Here is a 24114-nt window from a genome sequence, read left to right on the forward strand (position 1 = left end):
TCTAAGTCCTGAATATTTTTCAGTGTTAACGTAACCTCACTGACTAAACTAAATGATTTAGAACTTCATACAAAAAGACGTAATGCAGGCGAAGTTTCTGTAACAACCTTGAGCGTTAGGTTTAATCCGTCCCTGCAATGCGCGTGCAAGGACTTCTCAAGTGTGCAAATTTGTTTCCTCGAATGGTTAGACTAAGAGCAACTTTTTAGCAGATAACCCCCGTGTACAGACTCTTTGCAACTTGGTTTTTGTGCCTAATTAGTGGAATGTTATTCTTTTTTGCCTTTGTCTTTCGCCTACAAGGAAACGGAATAAAAGTTGCGGGACTGTTAATTAATCCATTCAGCTGCGAAAAAGAGCAGGCGATGCATGGTTATCTTATTATGTGACTGGGAGTAACAAATATACTATTTGCATGTTTCCATATATTGCAGCGTAACATTTTTTTTTCGGGTAAGATAATTTTCACGAGAAAATCAAGTTCAGACATGCTTAACACAACAACAATCATTCTTTGGCTTGCGCCTTATAAATAATAAGCATGCCTGGTATGAAATAATATGGGTTTATAGCATTACTGTCACCTGAACTTTTACTTCAGGAAGCACCACGTATAACTACATGGATGACACACGTGCACCAAATTATCAGACATATATGTTCAAAGTCGTTCGTTTCTCGCGAAAGATTTGGTCCAGTCCAGTTGACAACCTTTTTAGGACTTGTGCTATGCAGTGACTGTAAGGTTCGCGATACGAGTGCAGCGGTTTCATCCCGTAGATTTGAACGAGATTTATTATCGTGTTACCATAAGAATCTAAGTCATGTTGTATAATATTCCAACTTTGTTGTTGCGAATATTTTTTCTTCTGCAACTTGCGCACATTTACTGGCAATTCTGGTATTTCTTAGCTATATGGGCGATTCCTTCGAAATACTTTGATGTGCAGATTTTTCACGTTTCGAAGTATTATGGAATGGCTGCAGGTAAAAAAAATGTTTTCTACAGCCACAGATAATAATTTAATTCTTCTTTGCTATCGCCTCAGTAAAATGGTGTCTTGTTCATGTTTTGTGTCTACTTCAACTTTCTCATTTGAAAATTGGCGCTCTATCTCTCTGCCATAAATTTTTGGTGCGTACCTTCAGGTTCTAGTCGCTTGAAAACATGCATCACAGATTCTCTTGTGACAACGACCTCTCCAAAGAGAAACGTGTCATTAAGGTTTTTTTTTTTTTTTTTTTGGTTGGTTTAGTTTATTTGTGCAAGCTCTTTACAAAATTTTCCCCAAGAAAGTGTTGAGCCAATAGCCCAAGTTAGTGGAAGCTCAGTTCTTTGACTATATGTTAATTAGCAGCAAGCAAAATACACGCGTACAATATTTGTAAACATGCGCATATATAGGCAATTAATACATTTGCACTGCACGATATTTTGTTGAATACAGTAATAAGCCAGCAGCAACGTTACACATCTAAAATACCCAAGTAATTATTGGCTGATAATTAAAGAAAATGCAGATTTAATTCCTAAGGCGTATCTGGTGTACGTTATGGCACGGACAAAAAATTCGACACTTCATAATTGCTTTTATCTAGACAGGACTTCTTCAGAATGTCTGATTTAATGTTTTGGAGCAATTCCATATTGTCGATGATGCGTTTTTATTTAAGCTTAGACTTGCCCATTGATCGCTTGCATTTCTAATGCCTGTCACGTATTAGCTACAGAGTCTAATAAAAATATATAGGAGGTCTGCGTTATATTGCTGTTGTGCCTGCTATCTTGTGAAAACTTAGAGGCGTTTCTTACCCGGCTGCTGTTTAGCCTCCTGTATTAAAAATATTATACTAATCCATTAGAAGGGAGACGTTAAAGAATTGAAGAATTATAGGCCCATTAACTTGCTTTCAGTATTGTATAAAATATTCACCAAGATAATTTCCAATAGAATCAAGGCAACACTTGACTTCAGCTAACAAAGAGAACAGGCTGGCTTCAGGAAAGGATATTTTACGATGGATCATATCCATGTCATCAATAAGGTAATCGAGAAATCTGCGGAGTACAATCAACATCTCTATATGGCTTTCATAGATTCTTCTTCTTTCTTTACGTCCCAAAATCAGTTATTATGAGGCACGCCGTAGTGGAGGGCTCCGGAATAATTTTGACCACCTGGGGTTCTTTAACGTGCACTACAACGCAAACACACGGGCGTTTTTGCATTTCGCCTCCATCGAAATGCGGCCGCCGCGGCCGGGATTCGATCCCGCGATCTCGTGCTCAGCAGCGCAACGCCTTAGCTGACTGAGCCGCCACGGTGGGTGGCTTTCATAGATTATGAAAAGGCGTTTGATTCAGTAGAGATACCAACAGTCATAGAGGCATTGCGTAATCAAGCGGTACTGGAGGCATACGTGAATATCTTGGCTAATATCTACAAGGATTCCACAGCTACCTTGGTTCTCCACAAGAAAAGTAGAAAGTTACCTATCAAGAAAGGGGTCAGGCAAGGAGACACAATCTCTCCAATGCTATTCACTGCATGCTTAGAAGAAGTATTCAAGCTCTTAGACTGGGAAGGCTTAGGAGTGAGGATCAACGGCGAATATCTCAGCAACCTTCGGTTTGCAGATGACATTGTCCTCTTCAGCAAAAATGGGGACGAATTACAGCATATGATTGATGACCTTAACCGAGAAAGTGTAAGAGTGGGGTTCAAGATTAATATGCAGAGGACAAAGATAATGTTCAATAGCCTGGCAAGGGAACAAGAATTCAGGATCGCCAGTCAGCCTCTAGAGTCTGTAAAGGAGTACGTTTATCTAGGTCAATTACTCACAGGGGACCCTGATCATGAGAAATTAATTTACAGAAGAATAAAATTGGGTTGGAGTGCATACGGCAGGCATTACCAAATCCTGATTGGGAGCTTACCTCGATCTGTCGTTGAAAGAAAAGTGTACAATCATTGCATTCTACCGGTGCTAACATATGGGGCAGAAACTTGGAGGTTAACAAATAAGCTCGAGAACAAGTTAATGACTGCACAAAGAGCGATGGAACGAAAAATGTTAGGCCTAACGTTAAGAGACGGGAAGAGAGCGGTGTGGATAAGAGTGCCAACGGGGATAGCCGATATTCTAGTTGAGATTAAGAGGGGAAAATGGAGCTGGGCAGGCCATGTAATGCGTAGGATGGATAACCGATGGACCATTAGAGTTACAGAATGGATACCAAGAGAAAAGAAGCGCAGTCGAGGACGGCAGAAAATTAGGTGAAGTGATGAAGTGAGGAAGTTTGCAGGCGCAAGTTGGAATCAGCTAGCGCAAGACAGGGGTAATTGGAGATCGCAGGGAGGTGCCTTCGTCCAGCAGTGGACATAAATATAGGCTGGTGATGATGATGATGATGATGATGATTCAAAAATATGTCTGCTATTGTGATTATTTTGGAGCCTTTTACCTGCTTCTACATTTTCATTCTAGTGTAGAAAGTGCCGTATTTTGCTTTAACGGCTGTGTTCATTTTTCCATTATGGGTGGTATATACTAGTTTCTTTTTTTAAGGTACCCAGGTATTACTGTAACTGTTGCTATTTTAATTATAACATCCTGTACCGTCAGTTTTTGTTTACAAATTCACTTATTATGGGGCAAGAGTTTCTGTACACGCCCTTTGGATGTACAGTGCAGGGCAACGAAAAAAAATATTAGCATAAGAGGCCGGTGACCATAACGGTGAAATTGCGATAAGCGGCGCTGCTGTGATATGCTGTCAGGTGATGTTACAGGCCCTGCTTATCACCGGGCCGGTGCACCAACATGGCGGCTAAGATGACGTCAATGCAAGTCATCTATAGACAGCGAGAGTGCTGGGCTCTTCCCGTGTTGGCAAACACGGGTGAGGTCGGCATGCAGTTATCTGCAACAGCGTCCCAGCGATCACGAATCCATATCGCAATATCTTCAGCTCGCGTTCGTACGCTGGCCGGACATCGAAACGAATTAATTATTCCCCAGCCGCAACTCTACCCTGGAGTGTGAGGAGTGGGAAAACACTGGTATGCCTGCATACTCGATAGCTGCAGCGCCGCTTGTCGCAATTTCGCCGCTCCGATTGCCTGTTCCCGTACACAACTCCGTGTTTGTGTTCACGCTTCTGCTCTCCTACCTGTATCTTTCGCGTTGCCAATGCAAAAGAGATTAAGAAAGAAAGGAAACGTAAGCTAAGCTAGAAAAAAATACTGGATCATATATATTGTAGTGAAGAGGAATACCCGGCGCTGCAGCCACATCGCCAGTCGTCCGGGAGGCGCGAGCTCGAGATTGCCTGAGCTGTTCTGGTTGAGACACGCTGCCTGCTGTTCTCTTGTCCTGTATGCATATTATATTCTGGTGGAGGTGCTGGGTATCGATCCCAGTACCTCTCGCAGTACCTGTCGAACGTATCACTTCGTACTGCAAGCGCCGACCGCATCACGCCTGCAGCTGCGTGTACTGCTCGCGTTGTGATCAACGGCTTCCTCTACATCGTCGAATTTTTGGTGCTGTGTTCTTGTTCCCACGATCTTATTTTGGGCTGGGACTTCCTTTCCGCTAATAAGGCCGTCATCGACTGTTCTCGTGCTGAAGTGGAATTTCAAACGCTGTGTCATGCCCCACTCCTTGACGCTTGTGAACCTGAAGATAAAGTATTTGTTGCCGAAGACGTTACAATTCCACCGCACTCATCTGCCCTTGCCACAGTGTCATGCAACATTGTTGAGGGTGCCAGCGCACTTTTTACGCCACCTGCCATTTTCGCTCGTCGCAAATGTTCCCCGCTGCCTTTCGCTCTTTTGGACGTTCATGCCGGCGTCAGCAGACTGCTCGTCGCCAACCAATTGTCCTGTCCTCTCACGTTGCTTCGTGGGGAGTGCGTTGGCCGCGTCCAGTGTGTCGACCCTGCTGCCATCGTTGACATGCCAACTGGTTCCATCGCCAGTCATGAGGTCGCCGGAGTGACCTGTAACCCCGCGCAGGAGCCGACTTTGCCCGATGTTTTACATGGCTCCATCGCCGACACGTTGACTGTTTCCCAACGCGCCCAGCTTCTACACCTTCTCGACAAGTTCCGTTCGTCTTTCGACTGCCAGCATGTTCCCTTGGGCCGCACGTAAACTGTTTGTCATCGCATCGACACGGGTACCAGTGCGCCACTGCGACAAAGACCATATCGTGTATCCGCGACAGAGCGCCGTGTTATCGATGACCAAGTAGCTGACATGCTCAAGCGCGGCGTCATTCAGCCATCGGATAGTCCCTGGGCACCTCCTGTTGTTCTTGTTAAGAAGAAGGATGGATGGCGTGCCCTACCTTTATGGCCGCCCCTTCGACGTGATTACAGATCACCATGCACTTTGTTGGCTGTCCACGTTGAAGGACCCCTCAGGTCGATTAGCTCGTTGGGCTTTGCGGTTACAAGATTTCGACGTGCGCGTTGTCTACAGGTCTGGCCGCCGCCACACCGATGCCGACGCGCTTTCCCGTTCGCCCGTGTCAACCGAAAGCGATAGCTGCCTCTCTGCCGTTGACCAGGTGCTTTCGTTCCCAGCAGGCTGCGACATGGCTTCGGAGCAACGCAAGGATGCCTGGATTAGTGATCTTATCCGCTTCCTTTCAAACCCTTCGACTGTTCCTTCACCTTCTCGAGCTTTGCGCCGTCAAGCATCTCACTTCGAAATTCGGGATGGACTTCTCTATCACCGGAATTACGCCTCTGACGTTCGCAAGTGGTTGCTGCTCATACCTCGACATCTTCGTGGTGACATATGTTCTGCCTTCCATACTGACCCGCAGTGTGCACATGCGGGTGTCTTCAAGACGTACACCCGGCTTCGCTCCAGGTTTTATTGGCGTGGCATGTACACCTTTGTGTGCAAATACATTCGGTCGTGCCCCCAGTGCCAACGGCGCAAAGTTCCTACTCAGCATGCCTCTGGTCCGCTCCAGCCAATCCCGTGTCCGGCCAGGCCCTTCGATCGCATTGGCATTGACCTGTATGGACCCCTTCCGAGCACGGGTTCCGGAAACCGATGGATAGTCGTCGCCATCGACCATTTGACGCGCTACACAAAAACAGCCGCTCTGCCTGCTGCCACCGCTCGTGAAATAGCATCCTTCCTCCTGAAAAACTTTATTCTCCGTCACGGTGCACCTCGCGAACTTTTGAGTGATAGAGGACGTGTCTTCCTCTCCGAAGTCGTAAACGCGCTCCTTGCTGAATGTCGCATCGTCCATCGCACCACCACCGCCTACCATCCTCAAACTAATGGTTTGACGGAAAGATTTAACCGCACCCTTAGCGACATGCTCTCCAAATACGTCGCCTCTGATCACACTGATTGGGACCTCATTTTGCCATTCATCACGTTCGCCTACAACACTGCACCAAAGGCGTCCACAAACTTCTCCCCATTCTTCCTCTTATATGGCCGCGAACCTTCGACTACCCTCGACACCATTCTTCCGTACAGATCCGACTCATCCGAATGTACGCCCATCTCTGAAGCTGCCCGCCGCGCAGAGGAATGCCGTCAGCTCGCCCGTTCCTTAACAGCCGTCGACCAATGGCAACAAAAATCTCGACGTGACGATGATCACCCGCATTGTCACTTTCTTCCGGATTCCCTTGTGTGGCTTTGGGTTCCTGCCGTTCCTGCTGGACTCTCATCCAAGCTTGTTTCCAAATATCAAGGACCCTACCGTGTTGTAGCACAGACATCGCCTGTGAACTATATTGTCGAGCCTGTCACGCCACCTACGGACCAACGCTGCCGTGGTCGTGAAACCATCCACGTACAACGCCTGAAGCCGTATTACGACCCAATGATTCTATGTTCACCATGAGTCGCCAGGGTGGCTCCTTTTCCGATGGGGGGCGATTGTAGTGAAGAGGGATACCCGGCGCTGCAGCCACATCGCCAGTCGTCCGGGAGGCGCGAGCTCGAGATTGCCTGAGCTGTTCTGGTTGAGACACGCTGCATGCTGTTCTCTTGTCCTGTATTCATATTAGAATATATATTCTCCATGACATTTTGAAAAACGTCTTGAAACCGGTTTTGAGAGCACTCACTGTGGAGCGTTTCTAAATCGGGCTTTGTGCCATGTTTTTCTTTTCTTTTTTTTCACGGGATTAAGATCGTCTCAAGAACATCACCCTAGCTGGAGATTAATATGAGATGTTTTCTAGACGATGCGTTTCTATTTCGAGCCTGATTCTTTAGGACGATTTTATTGTCTAAGAGAAACAGCGAAAAAAAAAACGAGAAAAAAAAAGAACGATATGTATCCCTTTTGTGCTACCTGGATTGCGCATGGCCGGCCGCTCATGGCCGCGCGCTCACTTCCTGTCGTCGAGAACAAAGCCGTAATTAAGACGACCGAGAAACAGCGTCAAGGAAGGAAATTGAGTAGAGTCGAGCAGGACACCACAGGGGGAAGGCAGCGTGAGGTACTACAATGAGATATCGTAGCTGCGGCTGGTAAAACGAGAGAATTAGAAAAAAAAAACGCAAATTAGCTTGGCGAATAAGGCTGATGTGCAACCTTAAGCTCAATAAATAAAAAAAATACCGCGGTACGCTTCAAAAGCGTGCCTTCTCGTGCAAGGAAGAGAGTTCACTATGCTCCATTGTCGCTAGGCTCGCGAATCAGGTCCTGGCTCGTGAAGGGAGGAGTGAAGGGGTCCCCTGACCGCGTGTCTCCCAGTTGCATATGCACGGAATCGGATGCGAGGTGAAGCCGCCGTCGCTTCTATTGGAGGTGGGTGTGCGCACATTCGAGACGAAGCGTTTTCGTGTTTTTTGCGTCTGTTAATGGGCCAAGCCACAAAGGCGTTCACTGTCACGAGCAGGATGTTTGTTATAATGTAATCGATCCCAGTTCTGTAGATGAATTTGATTGTTTTTCGCTGTTTCATACAGGGACTCCGCGATGATATTCAACAGTAGAACATATAGAGAGTCTGGACATTTGTGATTAATTTGCCTGCTCCGTCAGCACGCGCCACATCGCGACGTTCACTATATGCCGGGTGTTTCACGTTTATGTTTTAAAGACCATACATAGTTGTTTTAAATCGCCTCTGGCAGATAGCACAATTTTTTATCCAGCGGCGGTGGCACAATTATATTCCTCGAACTGGCTCACTCGAAGAGGCCGCTCTTGCTTGCGCGAGAAATTGAAATGCATACTTTATTGAGTAATTAACAATCTCACGAAATAGGTTTTCAAGTAAGTGTACTTTACGGCATATGTTGGATCGATTGACGAATTGTAGCCGGTGTGCTCGTAAGGCGTATCCACTTCGAACGAATTAACAGGTTGAGAGCAGTTTCGGGACTGACTGCATCATCGCTTTTGAGTGTTAGAATCTTGGGAGTGACTGTGCGTTCTGGTGGCGCAGTTCGTGCACGAGTGTAATCCTGATACTCAGGGCCCTCATTCACAAAAATGTTCGTACTCTATAACTGTTCGTAAAAGGCGCACGTCAGGTAATCGCCATATTGGACGTAGCTTAATTACAGGTGGTGGGCCAACGGCAAACATCACTTAGAACGAAAAGCTTTGCGAATTCCGCCAGAGAAGTTTACTTTGCTGCTTGGACAATCTTATCGAAGTACTGCATTCACGTTTGAGTATTCTGTTTGTACGCCAATAATTTCCTTACCAATTTTTAGTTATCGGGAGGCATTAAAATGCGGACGAAGTGACACAAGCACACTACGCTTGACTGGCAAAGCAAAAGTTAACTGGTCAAATTGCAAACGTCAGCCGCATCATCTTTTACAAGTTGCACTGCACGATGCATGTTTTAACATCCACTATGTTAAACCTTATATCGAGCCAACGTGATTGATTTATGTACGAAACTGTCTATAGTGCGTTAGCTTATAATGAAACTACAGCTGCTATTCCGCATTCTAGATTGTTTTCAGAGATGTTAGAAGATTCTAGGTCAATTCAGTGTTTGCCACTATACTATCTCCTTAACACAGCCTACTCTATTCTGCAGCTCGCACATCCATCCTGGCACTGCATTCCTCAAGGATACCGAAGCGATGCAGTACAGCCTGAACCCATTCGCTCTGTCCAACCAGATCCGCCAGATGGGCGACCCCCGAACACGTGACTACCCTGTGGTAACGGACCCTCTGTTCGTGTTCACGCTTCTGCTATCCTACCTGTATTTCGTCAAAATTGCCGGCCCTCGTTGGATGAAGAACCGGGAACCCTTCCAGATCATCAATATCGTGCGCGTCTACAACTTGATCTCGATAGCCCTGGGCATCCGCTTCCTCTACCTGGTGTTGAAGTTCACCTACCTTCCGGGCGGCCACTACAATCTCTGGTGCCAGGGCATCACTGGTTACATGACCGACGAGATGCGCGAATACTACCGCACGGGCTGGATCTACATCGCGGCGCACTACAGCGACCTCCTGGACACCGTGTTCTTCGTGCTACGCAAGAAGTACACCCACGTCTCGCTCCTGCACGTGTTGCACCACACGATCGTGGTCGCCAACACGTGGTTCTTCGCTCTGTTCGCGCCCGAAGGTCAGCCGACCATGAGCATGTGCCTGAACGTGTTCGTCCACGTCATCATGTACTCGTACTACTTTCTGACGACCTTCGGTCCCTCCGTACGCAAGTACCTGTGGTGGAAGAAGTACCTTACCACACTGCAGATTGTGCAGTTCGTCCTAATCATGATCCACTTATCCATACCGCTCTTCGTCGATTGCGGCTTCCCGAAGCACTTGATCATGTTGGGCAACGTGCAGACGTTCCTCATTCTCTGCCTCTTCGTAAACTTCTACGTCAAGACGTATGTCGCCAAGCCCGCTCATGCCGTTCCGCAAGGCAGTGAAGGCGCCGAAAGTAAAGTTGTTGACTCAGTTATCAACGGAAAAAATAAACTAACATAGTGAATCCAGCGCGGGAGAATCCTTTCATTGTAGTTTTCCGGTGTCTTAATTGCACCCGCATTGCGGCCTCCAAATTACGTTGGCCGCTGTCGTCCTCGCGCGCGCCACACGCGGGAAAATGGTCATTGCTTCTTGCACACGCGGTCTTCGCACAGCGTTCTCCCTGTGATCCTTTGCACGCCGTCGTTCACCCTACTCCGCCAATGTAAGCCGGGCGGCCGCATGCACCGGCTTCCTACTCGACAGCGGTAATCAGTCGCACGGAGGTGTACTATTAACGCCGCCTGACCAGCGACTGCAAGTAAAGGGACGACAAACCACGTGGGTTTCACTGACGAAGGGCTGTTTAGTGAGCTTTATCTAATGCTGCTGCTTATTCTTGCATTGCCTCACAAGTGTCGGCGGTGGTGGTGTAACGCTAAAACCCTACCTGTCGAAAACTCGCGTCTCGTTCACTTGGTATATACTAAAATTGGCATGGAAGGGCACGAATGTATGACTAACATGAGGGATAGGTCATGACATCAATAACATCACATGCTCGTCAGTTATGTCAAGATTAACGATAATAAAGTCACGTGTGGCGCATACCCGCATTGGATATGCACGGATATGAGCCAGGGATATGCGAATATGAGCCAGGGACAAGAAAGAAAGAGCACGTGCGGGGAAAGCTGCACCGGCGCCGGATCACGTGACGCGCGCAACCAATCAGGGTCGTTTGGTGCGTCGGGGGGAGGGACAGACAGACAAATAACTTTATTTGTGGTCCTGAGGAACCGCTTTAGGGTAGGGAAAGGCAAGGAAATGTGGTTGGCGCGCATTCCGCCGAGCGTACCTCGTCTCAGATCAGTTTCGGCGTCCGGATGGGAAGGCATTCGCGTGGTGCGTTCCGCCGAGGAGCAAGCTGCGTTTGAGCAACGGCACCGCGAGCTCACTCGGGAAAGGGCTCGTCGTAGACGCGCCGATTTTAGCGTGAGGGCTTCCGAAGCTCAGGCGAAACTTCAGCGAAGAGCCGCAGACCCCGAGTTGCGGGAGCGTGATGTTGATGCCAAACGTCAGCGAAGAGCCGCCGACCCTGAGTTTATGGCAAACGAAGCGGAACGCCTGCGACAGCGTCGTCTTGCCAGAAGTTTCGCTTACTCCCATTTTCTCGACAAGGGAAGGGCTCTGAATTTATTTTATTTTTTTAGTTAATCGCCTTTGAAACGGAGTAGCGACACTCACCTATAGCCTGCTTGAGCTAATTGTGCAGCGTTTATTATATCTTTATAATAATTATTATATTTATCGCAGGTCTATCTAAAACAAAAGAAAGGTTCGCAAGAATACGGATGCTTGAAGTGATAAACAGTGCTTGAACTAGGAACGTCGCCGAGGTCATCGTTTCCTCAAGGGGACTTGTCTTGCTGCCTTCTCTGTTTTGTGGACGTCCTGACGAAGACAATTCTCCTACTCTCATAATCACTATTCTGTCTACAGCATTTTGCTACCTTGACTTTATCTGTTAAAGTTATCTATGCCTTAATGACCCTAGTGCCATCTTATCTCGTTTTTTTTTGTTTCCACCAATACTCTAAAACTATTTTGCTTATCTCTACTGGTGACCAGTTCTATGAACCCCAGCGCTTCTGAAAGGTGGGAGTTCCCTACGGTTTAGGCTGGGTTAATATCTAGGCATTATTTCATTACAATGTGCTGTGTCCTCTCCGGATATTTTTCTGCAGGTGACACATGTCTCACCTTGTTGTGAATATTTGTTTCTGTATGTTTTTGTCTTCATGCATCCATGCCCAGGCCTCAGAAAGCAAGCAATTGCTCTTTGCGTCGTCGTTGAAATTTTCTTTCCCGACTTTGTTCTTGCCGCCATTGTAAAAATTCATAGGCTTTTTTCTTCAATCATTTCCATCCAATCTGCCGTCTCTGTTGCTCTCACTCGCTTTTCGGTGACTACGGGTTATGCTCTGTAGTACTTCCAATTACCATGTACTTGGTTGCCAACTTTCTTTACCTGATCCTCCATCTGTGTACACATTTTTACTGTACAGATGTTTATCCGCTCTAGCCGCCAATTTCTTTTCGGCCATGTTCTTTATTCATTTTCTCAAAACTAATTTTGCCCTGCGCTTCTCTGACTTCAAAAACATTCTGGGGTTTTCCGTGCCAAAACCACCATATGGTTATGAGGCACGACGTAGAGGGGGACTCCGGATTCAGTTTGACCACCTGGATTCTTTAACGTTCTACTAAAGCACGGTGCATGGACGCTTCTTCTTCTTCTTCTTCTTCTTTTTTTTTTCATTTCGCCCCCATCGAAATGCGGCCGCCGAGGCCGGGATTTTCCGCACCTTCGGACTTAGCTCGCAACGCCAAAGCCACTACGCTCCCACGGCGGGAATCTGACTACGAATGAGGCCCGACCCATGTGACTCTGCACTTTTTCATTGTGGTTTTGCCGTAAGTCCTGATGGCAATCGGCTCTAGTTCAACTTCCAACCCCGACAAGACCGCACGTTTTAAGCATGCACAGAATTACATTTGCGCACGTTAGTGCTAGTGCTCATTACTTGTTTCCAAATTGTCCTCCACATTCTCATATCTAAGTATTTTGAGGATGGTTCCCGCTACCACTGCGCCCCCCCCCCCCCCCTGCCAGTTTATCACGTGCTATATGCGTCAACATCAATCAACAAACGGGGATAGCCGATATTTTAGTTGACATTAAGCGCAAGAAATGGAGCTGGGCAGGCCATGTAATGCGTACGATGGATAACCGGTGGACTATTAGGGTTACAGAATGGATACCAAGAGAAGGGAAGCGCAGTCGAGGCCAGCAGAAAACCAGATGGGATGATGAAGTTAGGAAATTTGCAGGTGCAAGTTGGAATACGCTAGCGCAAGACAGGGGTAATTGGAGATCGCAGGGAGCTAGAGGCCTTCGTCCTGCAGTGGACATAAAATAGATGATGATGATGATGATGATGATGATGATGATGATGATGATGATGATGATGATGATGATGATGATGATATGCATAACCTGGGTCAGGTGCATATGTTGTGCGACTAAGCTAGCACGGGCAAAATTATAGCTCGCACGAGCAAAGGTTTGCCGAAGCGGCAGCGGCGCTTCAAAATTCTCTACTAGAAGGCTTTAGCGCGCCCAAGAAGAAGCTAAGGATCCCGCTATGAGTGATGGAAATAAATTATAGGCATATGCCGTTAAGAGGCAAGACGACAGCGGTGTGGATAAGAGAGCAAATAGGAGTAGTCGATATTCTAATTGATAATAAGAGGAATAAATTAAGTTGGGCAGGCCATGTATTGCGTAGAAGCAGCAACCAGTCGGGCTATTATGGTAACATAATGGGGTCAAAGTAAGTGAAACGCATTCTAGGACAGCCGCGCGATTTCATCGAGGCACAGGTGCTGCGATGAAATTATGAAATTGGGAGTCTCAAGATAGAGTGAGGGGGCGGAAGCCAGGAATAACTTAAGATCGTTGGAAGAGTCTTCCGTCCTACTGTATGGAAGTGAATTAGGCTGACGATGAGAGTACAGCTGGTGCTTCGTTGACTTGTCAGTTTCGTATGCGTGCTAAAGCGCTATCGGTTAAAGGTGCGGCGGTGCTTCTGTACGCTTAACTCTCTCGTCTTTTCTTTGCACTGATCTTACAAGACAGTCCCAGCGCAGGTAAGAAGGGGCATCAGGCGAAGGATTGACGACACACTTGGACGAGGCGTGCGCATACCTGCAACGAAGCCACGTGTAGACCTCGTGAATGGGTCAACAAGCGGCAGTTCATATAAGACTTGGTACCACTGACCACCGAAGGGACAGGGACGGGCTTCCGGCATTTTCTGTGTAACCGCAGCTTGCTGACCAAGCTGTGCGAAGAGTCCTGGATGACCTGTACGAAATGTAAACCTACAAATAAAATGTTCTCTTGTTTTCCTGAAACATCGTCTTTCCTGCGTTGGCCTGTTACGTCACCTCCCGAGACCCTTTCGTGGCCACACAGACTCATCTTCACAACAGCAGTCCATTTATTTATGGTGCGTAGCAGCAAGGTTGCCATAACGAGAAAAAAAAAGAATTAAGACAGATCTACATATTTCTACTATAACAGCTGCAGTTGATGTTTTAACTCTTTGATGGACTCAAGAGATAGAACCCTTTTGTGTCTGAAGCTTTACAAATGCGTTCGTTCTTCATCAGGTATTGTTTGCAAAATGTTAAATCTGAGAGCTGACACGCATTTTCTAGAGCAGTAAAAAAAAAAAATTGGACGTATATGCCACACTGTCTAAGCAGACCATTTTCTTAGAAGAGCGTAGCATTTACTCCGTTGCCGAATTCTACATTCTCATAGCTGCCTGTAAAATTATCAGAACTAGCCGGTGTATGACTCTAGTGCACTGTACAAACGCACGTTTTGCATATGTATTGCATGTATTGCATGCTTTAGTGGTGTTTACTGAGCACCCTTCAAACAAACATCGTCTTTCACACACCGGTGCTGTCAATTATTGCAACCATTCTCATGAGAACAGATGCTCCATGGAAAGTTTCAGAGGCTACGCATTTCTCATTATATATACCGCTATGATGTGTGCGTGAGGGTAATAAAGGGATAATGTATTATTGGTAGGTGTGAATATTCAGATACGCCTAACAACATCAAATCATAAAATCACCCAGCTCTCGTGGAAACGTGTCTTCAAACAGGGTATACAAGGGTTTGGCCTGAAGCGGGCAGCATGAGAGACGACATGTCGGTCCATAACGTTGTTTCCGTTGCATTCTCATACACGGTTCATCAAATGCCAGGGAGAACTATAGTCATAAGTGATTTTTATGCTAATTATTTTTTATGTTATAGTAACATTTGACTCGCCAGTGCCTCTTGTCTTCCCTTCATGAGTGAGGAAAGCTACATTTAGTGCGCCATGCAGCCGAAAGGGAATAATAAAAATCACCACTGCATGGTGAAATCACGCACTCCGGCCGTTGGTTCCAGATAACGGTATACTGCATGCAACTTTGACTAATATGCGGATTTTGGAGTTACGTTGTGACCCGGTAGCTCAACGCTAGCGCGCATGACTCCACATCAGAAGGTTGCGGGTTCGGATCACGTCCGGGTAAAAACTCTTTTTTTCTTTCCTTGCGTAATTCAGCTCGTATAGGTTATGTGCTCGGTTTTCCGTGGAATGATTGGGCTCTGTGACAAGGAAAAAGTTGTACCAAGCCTACTAGACTTGAAATGCGTAAGAACGATGCCAGTGGCTGAGCAAACGTTTTATGACGATTGGCGCTTAGATGTTTCTGAGTTGCATTGGGTTGGCCGTATATGAGCATGCACTTATAGGTTTTAGTTACCACGCCAAGCGATCAAAGATAGAGATATTCTTTTCCAACTCTCGCTGGCAATCCACAGACGCCGGATCTCTTCGAGTGAACACCGACACAGCCAAAATAATTTACAACATGTACTATCGACCAAACAGGTTTACAGACCACGGGATCTCAGAAAACGCTCAATATATCCGAGCAGCCTTAAAAGTAGCCAGTAAAACCATACATCACAATGTTGTTCGCATATACCAGTAGAGGCTAGAAATGGGAATACCAGGCTGCGTTTTGAGGCTGCGGAGATATTCAGCTTTTTGTCAGATCCATTGGTCCGTTAACTTTTTGGGGCGATAGTACGTAAAACACCTCAACTGATATTGCCCGTCGCTTGTTTACGCACCCAAGAAAGTATTTCCATATATTGCAGTTACTGCTGCACCGAAAGGCTACACAAGGGTTCCCCGACAACCTCGTATGAACTTACACCTCATAAATTTCACAGAGAGCAACCTAAACCATCTCAAAATTGTTCCGCAGCACGCGACAGCAGGACATTGAAGCAGCGCCGAGCCGGATCGCACAAGCGAGAGAGGAGGTAAGCCTCGTCGCATGCCCTTTCCTCCTTGCCATATGAACATGTCTATATGCTGCATGGAATTTGGATAAAGATGCGGATTTGTGCCTTTCGTCGTGACTCGGTGTCGCAATTGTAGCGTGTCTGACTCCAGATCGGAAGGTTGCGTGTTCGAAACACGTCCGTGTCAAGAACATTTTTTCCCCTTCTGGTGACGCTTTAGCTTTTACTGCGATAGCAATTATATGGACACTCCAAAGCAGATTTCTGCCGTAGGCGTCGCCGCCGCCGTCGCCGTGAGGTTCCGTATGACGTCAACGGCGATGAAATCGTCGCCGCGCTCCGGACGCTGTATGTGCGAGTGAAAGGGCGCGAGGGACGCGCGCTTTCACGGGGAGCGAACGCACGTCGGAGAGCAAACGCGCGTTCTGCGCCGTGCTTGAAGGGCTGCAGAATTAAGCGTCTCTTTCCTCCTTTCCATATATAGAGAGTAAACGCAACTTTTTCCGTGGCGCTGAGCCGTGCTCCCTCAAGGGCTGCAGAAGATAGCGCCAACCTTTCCCTTTCCCTCAAGAACCACTTATCATCCGTGGCGCGAAAGGCTGTGGGGGGACGGGAGGGAGGGAGGGAGGGGAGGCGACGTTTAGCTGCGGCACCAAATACGTATTTATAAAAAACGCCGCGCGCGTTCGGTGCGAATGCGGGCAAAACGCCGACGGCGTCGACAACAGTTTTGCGCGTTGCTGGTGCTGCTGCATGTCCAAGTTTATACAGCTGATAAAACTACTATCCTTACTCCGTATAGCTCTCTACTAATTTGCTATCGCAATTAGTGCTTCGCCTTTCGGGTGAAACTGCGACATTTTTTATCTGGTTGTCACTCGGCTAGATTATTGTGATAGGCTAAGGGCCGGAATCATCTGCACTGCATTGAGAATGCGCCCCGATTGGTCATTTCAGATAACTTATACTACATGCAGCTCGGACAAAGCTGCGGACTTGGAAGTTTCGTCGTGACTCGGTGGCGCAACGGTAGCGCGTCTGACTCCAGATCAGAAGGTTGCGTGTTCGAATCACGTCCGGATCAAAACTTTTTTTTTTCCTTCTGGTAACGCTTTAGCTCTTCATCTGGTTGTCACTCTGCTCGATTATTGTGATAGGTAAGGGCCGGAATCATCTGTACTGCATTGTGAGAGTGCGCTCCGTTTGGTCATTTCAGATAACCATATACTACATGCAGCTCGTACAAAGCTGCGGAAGTTTCGTCGTGACTCGGTGGCACAATGGTGGCATGTTGACAGTGCGGGGCGATTCATACAATGCGATTTTATGTTGCATGGCTCGCCATGGCGCCTAATCAATGTATATGCCTTTAATGATGCACCGCGACGCATTAATCTTTTTGAGAACATAGCTACCTTACTTGACTGTGACCGTAATGTTGTGTTCATGGGCGATTTCAATTGTGTGTGCAATCGAAATGACCGTACTGGGCCTAGTCGTAGTGATATGACTGCTGAAGTGTTGTCTCTTATAGTTGAGAAGGCTGGACTGATAGACACAGGGGCATCGAGTAGCCTACCCTCTTATACACATACACAAGGAAGTACCCACACACGATTTGATCGCATTTTTGTTTCATCGGTTCTTATATCCCCTGAAATGTCCTCTAAAGCAGAACCTGTTTCTTTTTCAGATCACTGCATTGTTACCACGCAGATTGGGAAAAACACTCGTTCTAATTTCAGACCGAACTGGGCGCTCTGGAAACTTAACTCTTCACTTGTGAATGATGGGGACTTCATTTCTCGTGTGCGGGTGGCACTTAAAACTTGTTTGGCTGCTGATATGCCTTTATTTGCCTCTTGGAAGCTTTTCAAACAAGACGTTCGGTCAATCGCGATGGAAATTGGGTCTGTGAGGTCATTCTATAGAAAATTAGAAGAAAATACTTTACTGAAATCCCGCCCAACCACAACGAGCGTGCCCATCTCGTCGCGAGGCAACTTACCCGCCGCGACGCGATCACCCAGAGGGCAGCCGCCGTTGTTGTGCGGGACCCCAGCGGAGGAATTATCAACACAACCCAAATCGCGGCGGACGGAGCTGGGGGCCACGGGGACGCCGAGGATATCGAGGAGTTTCCGGCCTCGTACCGAGAGGTTCTTGCACACTATAGGAAAGAACGTATGACATATCCACAACCCCACGGGCGGCTGGACAGATCCCAGGCAGTCGACCTGAGGCGGTTGCAGACGGGCACTTTCACCAACGCCTATCACCTGCGCCGCCTGTGGCCCGCGCTGCACCCGTCGCCCGGCTGCCCGTGGTGCGAGCACGAACGGGCTGATATGGCCCATATACTTTGGGAATGTCAACGACCTGAAGAAGGAGGACCAAGAGGAAGGGGGAAGATAACAGCAGGACCCTCTGAAGCGGGGCGCCTCGCTGAGAGGTGGCAAGCCGCCCTCCTCAGTGAGGCACCCGAGGACCAGGAGTGGGCCGTCCAGCGGGCCAGGGCCATTGCCGAGGATCTCGAAAGATTTTTCTCCGGCGATGAACCCCTGGCAGCCTAGCCCCGGGCACCAACAGCCTTAACCGCTGGACAAATAAAGTTTATTCCTATCCTATCCTATCCTTACTGAAAAGTCTTCATAATCTCTATGATCTAGAATGTGAGGCACCTGACTCTTATGTGGACGAAATTACTAAAGCTAAATGTGCACTTCAGGAACATGACGCAATACGCTACAGAGGTGCCCGTGTTCGATCGCGTAATAATCGTACTTTACATTCTGAAGAACCCACACGTCAAACTTTACTTGATGAATACCGCAATGCAAAAAGCAGGCTAATACCAGATATTTATTCGAACGGGTCTCTGGTCTCTAATACAAAGGAAATAATGTCGGAATTTGAGTTTCACTACAAGGCATTGTTTAATGCCCCTTCTGATAAACAAAATGATAATGTGGTAAGACGCATTATGTCCTTTGTAACCCCTTTAACTGAAGAAGAGTGTACTGTCATTAGTGGTTCTTTCACTCAACAAGAAATAGAATTAGCTATTGACCAATTACCGATATCAAAGACGCCGGGTCCGGATGGCATTTCAGGCGAGTTTTATAATGCCTTTAAATTCCTACTTTCTGCCGTGTTACTCAAGATTTTCAAACTTGCTTTTGATCTGGATACTCTTCCTCAGTCATTCACTAGAAGTCACACAGTGTTCATTCCAAAATACACCGACAGAGAGAAACTGCGATCTGTTGAAGGCTACAGACCTATTACACTGTCTAACGTAGACTATAAAATTTTTGCAAAGGTATTATCAAACAGACTACAATTTGCAATGTCGATTCTTATTGGTTCTCACCAAACCTGCGGCCTGAAAGGCCGCTCAATACAAACAAACATACACATCGCCCGTACGGTATAGAAACATTGCTCCAGTTCTTATGATCAGCTAGCAATGCTACAAGTAGACTTAGCTAAGGCGTTTGATAGGGTTCGTCATTCTTTTCTCTTTTCTCTTCTCGAGCATGCTAACGTCGGCTCCGTTATATTTATAGGTGTGAAATTGTGCTATAATGATTGTTCAACTCGTTTGATTCTCAATGGTCACCTGTCCAAGCCTGTGTCAATTCATTCCTCTGTGAAGCAAGGTTAATTGTCCCTTGTCGCCATTACTTTTTGCCCTTTACTTGGAACCACTGTGTTTAAACGTTATTCACTCTAATAATATTCGTAGTTTCAGTGTTTTTGGAACAGAGGTAAAAGTGCTGGCATACGCGGACGACCTCGCTTTCTTTTGCACGGAAAAGCCCAGTATCACAACTGTGGTGTCTAAGATAGAGGAATTTGGCGCAATTTCTGGTGCACGAATGAACTGTGCTAAAAGTTTGGGGCTTTGGTTTGGCTCATTGATCTTTAAACCGACATATTTTGCTGGTATTGAGTGGACTTGTCAACCACCAAAATACCTGGGCGTTCCATTGGATGCCCAGGATGCCCAGGTTCCATTGGATGCCCAGGATGCCCATTGGATGCCTAAGTCAAGTGCACATTACTGGAGAGAACGTGTACCAACCCTAAGACGCTATGCCCAAACATTCGTTCCACATAATCTCTGTCTTTGGCAGAGCTAAAGCGTGCAATTTATTTTTGGCAACAAAACTCTTCTATGTGCTGCAAATAATTAATTGTTCCAGGGTTTACATACAGCCGTTTCACCGAATATTTGCAACCTTTATTTGGTCATCATCTAATGAGCCAATTAGGCGTGACAATATTTTCAGACCGGTTAGTGCAGGCGGTCTTGGCCTGGTTCACCTTTAGGTTAGACAATTAGTGTCTCGTTTCATCTTTTTTCGAGACTGTTCTCACCCATTACTTCGGGCATTCTTGCAAGTTAATCTGGTCAACGTTTTACCAAATTTAGTAATTTCGACAAATTTTGCTTCACATCCATATTTGCAGGGATTCATGCGTGAAGTGTGCCTCTCGGTGCGTTTTCTTGCAGTGAGGTTCTCAAATGAGTACTTATTCTCTATCTCAAGAAAAAATCTGTATAAAGATCTAATTGATATGCTTTTTAAACCTCCGTTATACCGATCGCTGTACATCGGCTTACCTGGAGATGACGTCCTTACACGGGTCTGTAAAATGCCTATTCCTCCACACACTAAAACATTCTTCTTCAAAGTGCACACTGAAACGTTACCTGTTAAAACCTGGTTAAATAGGAAAGGAATCTTTGTATCTTCGATAAACTGTCGTCTCTGTAATGTACCGGAAACCATAGAACATTGCTTTATTGATTGCAAGGATGCCATATTGTTTTGAGACATTCTCCAAAGGACTTTAAAAAATAATCTTGATATAAATGCTTATACAATACCTGATACCACCTCAATGTGACGATGTGCCTTTTGACATGCTCCTACTTATGGCGTTGCACAGTTTATGGAAAACTCGCATGCTAGACCGGAATGCAGAACCAATTGTATCTTCGAAGTAACATTTCATGCGGATGATTTCACAACTGAAAGACTTTTATGATCAGAGAGACTCCCAACCAGACTGGTATCCATTGTTGATGAAGTGTATCCTTTTGCCTCCCTTTTATAGAGAACTCTTACTGTAATAATTGTACTGTGAAGTGTTTGTTTTGTGCTTGTAGACGCGGCTAAGACTGTTTTGGCCGCTATGAAAATATCTTACGTATTCGTAATAAATACCATGAAAGAAAAAAAAAGTGACTCGGTGGCGCAATGGTAGCGCGTCTGACTCCAGATCAGAAGGTTGCGTGTTCAAATCACGTCCGAGTCAAGAACATTTTTTCCCCTTCTGGTGACGCTTTAGCTTTTTATCTGGTTGTCACTCGGCTAGATTATTGTGACAGGCTAAGGGCCGGAATCATCTGCACTGCATTGAGAATGCGCTCCGATTAGTCATTTCAGATAACCATATACTACATGCAGCTTGGACAAAGCTGCGGACTTGGAAGTTTTGTCGTGACTCGGTGGCGCAATGGACCTGACGCCAAGGGTGAAGGAGAAAGTTGGAGGATGGCAAGGCCGTGAATTATCGATGTTTGCTCGGGCCAGTGCGTGCAATGTGTTTTTGATTGCCAAAGTGTGGTATGTGCTGCAATTTTTATCAATGTCACGCGTCCATGTGCAAAAACTGCACCGAATATTTGCGGTGTTCATTTGGGGCTCCAGTTGGGAGAGTTAGCCGAACTAATCTATTTCGCTCAGTGAAAGACGGAGGCTTGGGCCTTTCGCATCTGTTCATCCGGCAGATCTGTTCATCCGGCAAAACTGTTCATCCGGCAGAACTGTTCATCAGGGTCTCTCTGGTCCCGCATGAACAGAGAGAAGAGAAGCGGGAGTCGGGAAGTGAGCTATGAGCTGGCGAGGAGGAGACCGCCAGCGCATATGCGGCGCGCCGCCCTCCTCCGCGCTCCTGGTTGCTATGGCTACGGTGCGGCCAACGTTGGCCGTGAGCACTGACAACGTGTACGGAAGGACAAGCCTCGACCCTAAGGTGCTTCACCCCTAAAACAGTGATACAGAAGGCGCCCAGGCTGAGCCAACGAAGCCGCGTTTTCCAAAGAGCCAAGCCCAAAACATCAGTCAGCCCGGCTGTCAAGCGTCCGCTTGAAGGGACTGAGGACCAGAAGGCGTCCTCCGAGAGACGCCCCAACGTTAAGCCACGGCCAAATGTTAAGTCGGAGAGGAAGGCCACTGACGAGCCGCCGAGGCAGCACCTGGACACCGGACAACCGGGCGGATCTGAAGACGTCCAGCGTTGCGCTAGACGTGCAAGGTAAGCGTCATGCTTCGGGTTTTACCCCCTCCTGGCAACACATGGCACGCAAAGCGTCATTTAGTTTGGCTACGTTAAACGTTCGAGGTCTGGCCGCAAAGAAAAGGCAGAGCCAAGTATACTGGTTGTTGGCGGACCATGACCTCGACTTGTTGGCAGTGCAAGAAACAAAAGTTGAAGGGGAGGAGCAGACCCGGAGTATGACGCTTCGCTTCACGTCTCGTTACTACGTGGCAGTGAGTCATGCGGCGGGCAAGTCAGCGAAATGCCTGCTATTTTTGAGAAAGTTAACGGGCCTTGATGTAGAGAGTGTTTATTCATGTCCAAGTGGTAGATTTATTGTTGTTGATTTTTAGTACGGTGATGTTAACTGGAGAGTAATGTGTATTTACGCACCGAATAGTACAGAAGAGAGGTATAATTTTCTTCTGAGCATTGAGCCGTATCTGAGTGTAGACAAATATGTTCTTGTTTTAGCAGATTTCAACTGCCTTTTGAGCACTCGTGACCGAAGCAACGCACACGGGTATAGAAACAGAAGTAGTCTGCTATTATCACGGTTAATTGCAGAACATGATATAGATGATGTAGCAGAATGTCTAGCGGGAGCGAGAGAAGTGCAGTTTACGCATTTCCAAGGTCTGAGTCACGCTCGCCTTGACCATATTTATGCGTCTATAGAATTATTACCATTGTGCACGCAGTACCATGTAGTGCCCGTGTCGTTCTCGGTCCATTGTCTTGTTAAATGTGTGGTGGGAAGCAAGGAAAAACAAAGCAAATTTTCGTAGGATCTGTGGAAAATGAACGTAACGCCTCTGAGCGACGAATGCTCTTTTCAAGATGTGAAAGAGGCGATAGATGACATGAAATCAGAACAGATGCCCAGTGTTGGAGCGCAATGGGATTTATTTAAGCAACATGTCAAAATGAAAGCTATAGAGCGATCTAGCTGCTTCAAGTATAAGGAAAAAGTCAAAGAAATTTAAGAACAATGCTTGAAAAACTGGTTAAGCTTGAGTGTCGTGAGCAGGGCAAGTTTAAAGACGACATCCGTAGCATAAAACAGAAACTCGAAGTAGCAGATGAAGAACGTTATCGGGGAGCGATAGTGCGGGCCAGAGCCTAGGAATGGGCGGCCGGGGAGACGCCCACAAAGCGAGCGCTGGGAATCGAAAGGGCATACGCCCGCCGTAATCACATCGACATGATAGAAGGAAATGGTGTTGAAATAACAGATACAGAGGGCATAGGGCGAGCGTTCTTTCGATTCTATGAAGGGTTGTTTGCCCATAGATCAGTAGATGTAGACGGTTTTAAAACAGCCTTCTTAGAGCGCATGCCTCGGCTGTCAGAAGAAAGAAAAGAAGCTCTTGAACCACCGATATCAATAGCAGAAATAGAAAACGCGATAGATAATCTTAACCCTGGTAAGTCGCCCGGGCTGGACGGTCTGAGCGCGACTTGGTACAAAGCATTCAAGCAAGACCTGTCCTCTCAGTTGAAAGATGTCTTAGATGAGGCATTTGAGGTGAGAACCTTACCCCAGGCATTCTCCCAAGCACACACTGTGCTCATTCCAAAAACAGAACAAAAATATAGGCTAAGACTTGTGACCTCATACAGACCAATCTCATTAACTAACTGTGATTATAAAATATTTATGAAAATATTGGCTAGTAGACCTCAGACCGTTATGACGCAGATTGTGGGAGCCCACCAAACCTCTGGTATAAAGGGCCGCTCTATTTTTAGTAATATTCATTCATTAAGGTGTGTGCTTGAGTGCTGTGGCGCCTCTTGGTCGGCTGTCGCAATACTCCAGCTTGACCTAGAAAAGGCATTTGACTGTGTATCTCATGTAATTTTGCTTGC

The 24114-nt window shown here is 46.8% G+C and overlaps 1 protein-coding gene and 2 non-coding genes across 3 annotated transcripts; all 3 read left to right on the plus strand.

Moving 5' to 3' along the window:
* The first annotated feature begins 7651 nt into the window (after positions 1–7651).
* On the plus strand, positions 7652–10457 carry LOC119462683 (elongation of very long chain fatty acids protein AAEL008004). Its single transcript, XM_037723986.2, has 2 exons — positions 7652–7809; positions 9062–10457. The coding sequence occupies exon 2, from the start codon at positions 9108–9110 to the stop codon at positions 9975–9977; it is 870 nt and encodes a 289-aa protein (XP_037579914.1). The 5' UTR covers positions 7652–7809; positions 9062–9107; the 3' UTR covers positions 9978–10457.
* A 6464-nt stretch (positions 10458–16921) lies between these two features.
* On the plus strand, positions 16922–16993 carry Trnaw-cca (transfer RNA tryptophan (anticodon CCA)). Its single transcript has one exon. It is a non-coding gene; the product is annotated as a tRNA-Trp (tRNA).
* Positions 16994–21165: 4172 nt separating this feature from the next.
* Trnaw-cca (transfer RNA tryptophan (anticodon CCA)) lies at positions 21166–21237 on the plus strand. The gene has a single exon. It is a non-coding gene; the product is annotated as a tRNA-Trp (tRNA).
* The last annotated feature ends 2877 nt before the right edge of the window (positions 21238–24114 follow it).

This window comes from Dermacentor silvarum, chromosome 8, assembly GCF_013339745.2.
Source record: "Dermacentor silvarum isolate Dsil-2018 chromosome 8, BIME_Dsil_1.4, whole genome shotgun sequence".
Classification (NCBI taxonomy): domain Eukaryota; kingdom Metazoa; phylum Arthropoda; class Arachnida; order Ixodida; family Ixodidae; genus Dermacentor; species Dermacentor silvarum.

Excerpts from the sequence above, each read along its gene's own strand:
- LOC119462683 (XM_037723986.2), top strand. The coding sequence starts at position 9,108 with ATGCAGTACAGCCTGAACCCATTCGCTCTGTCCAACCAGATCCGCCAG.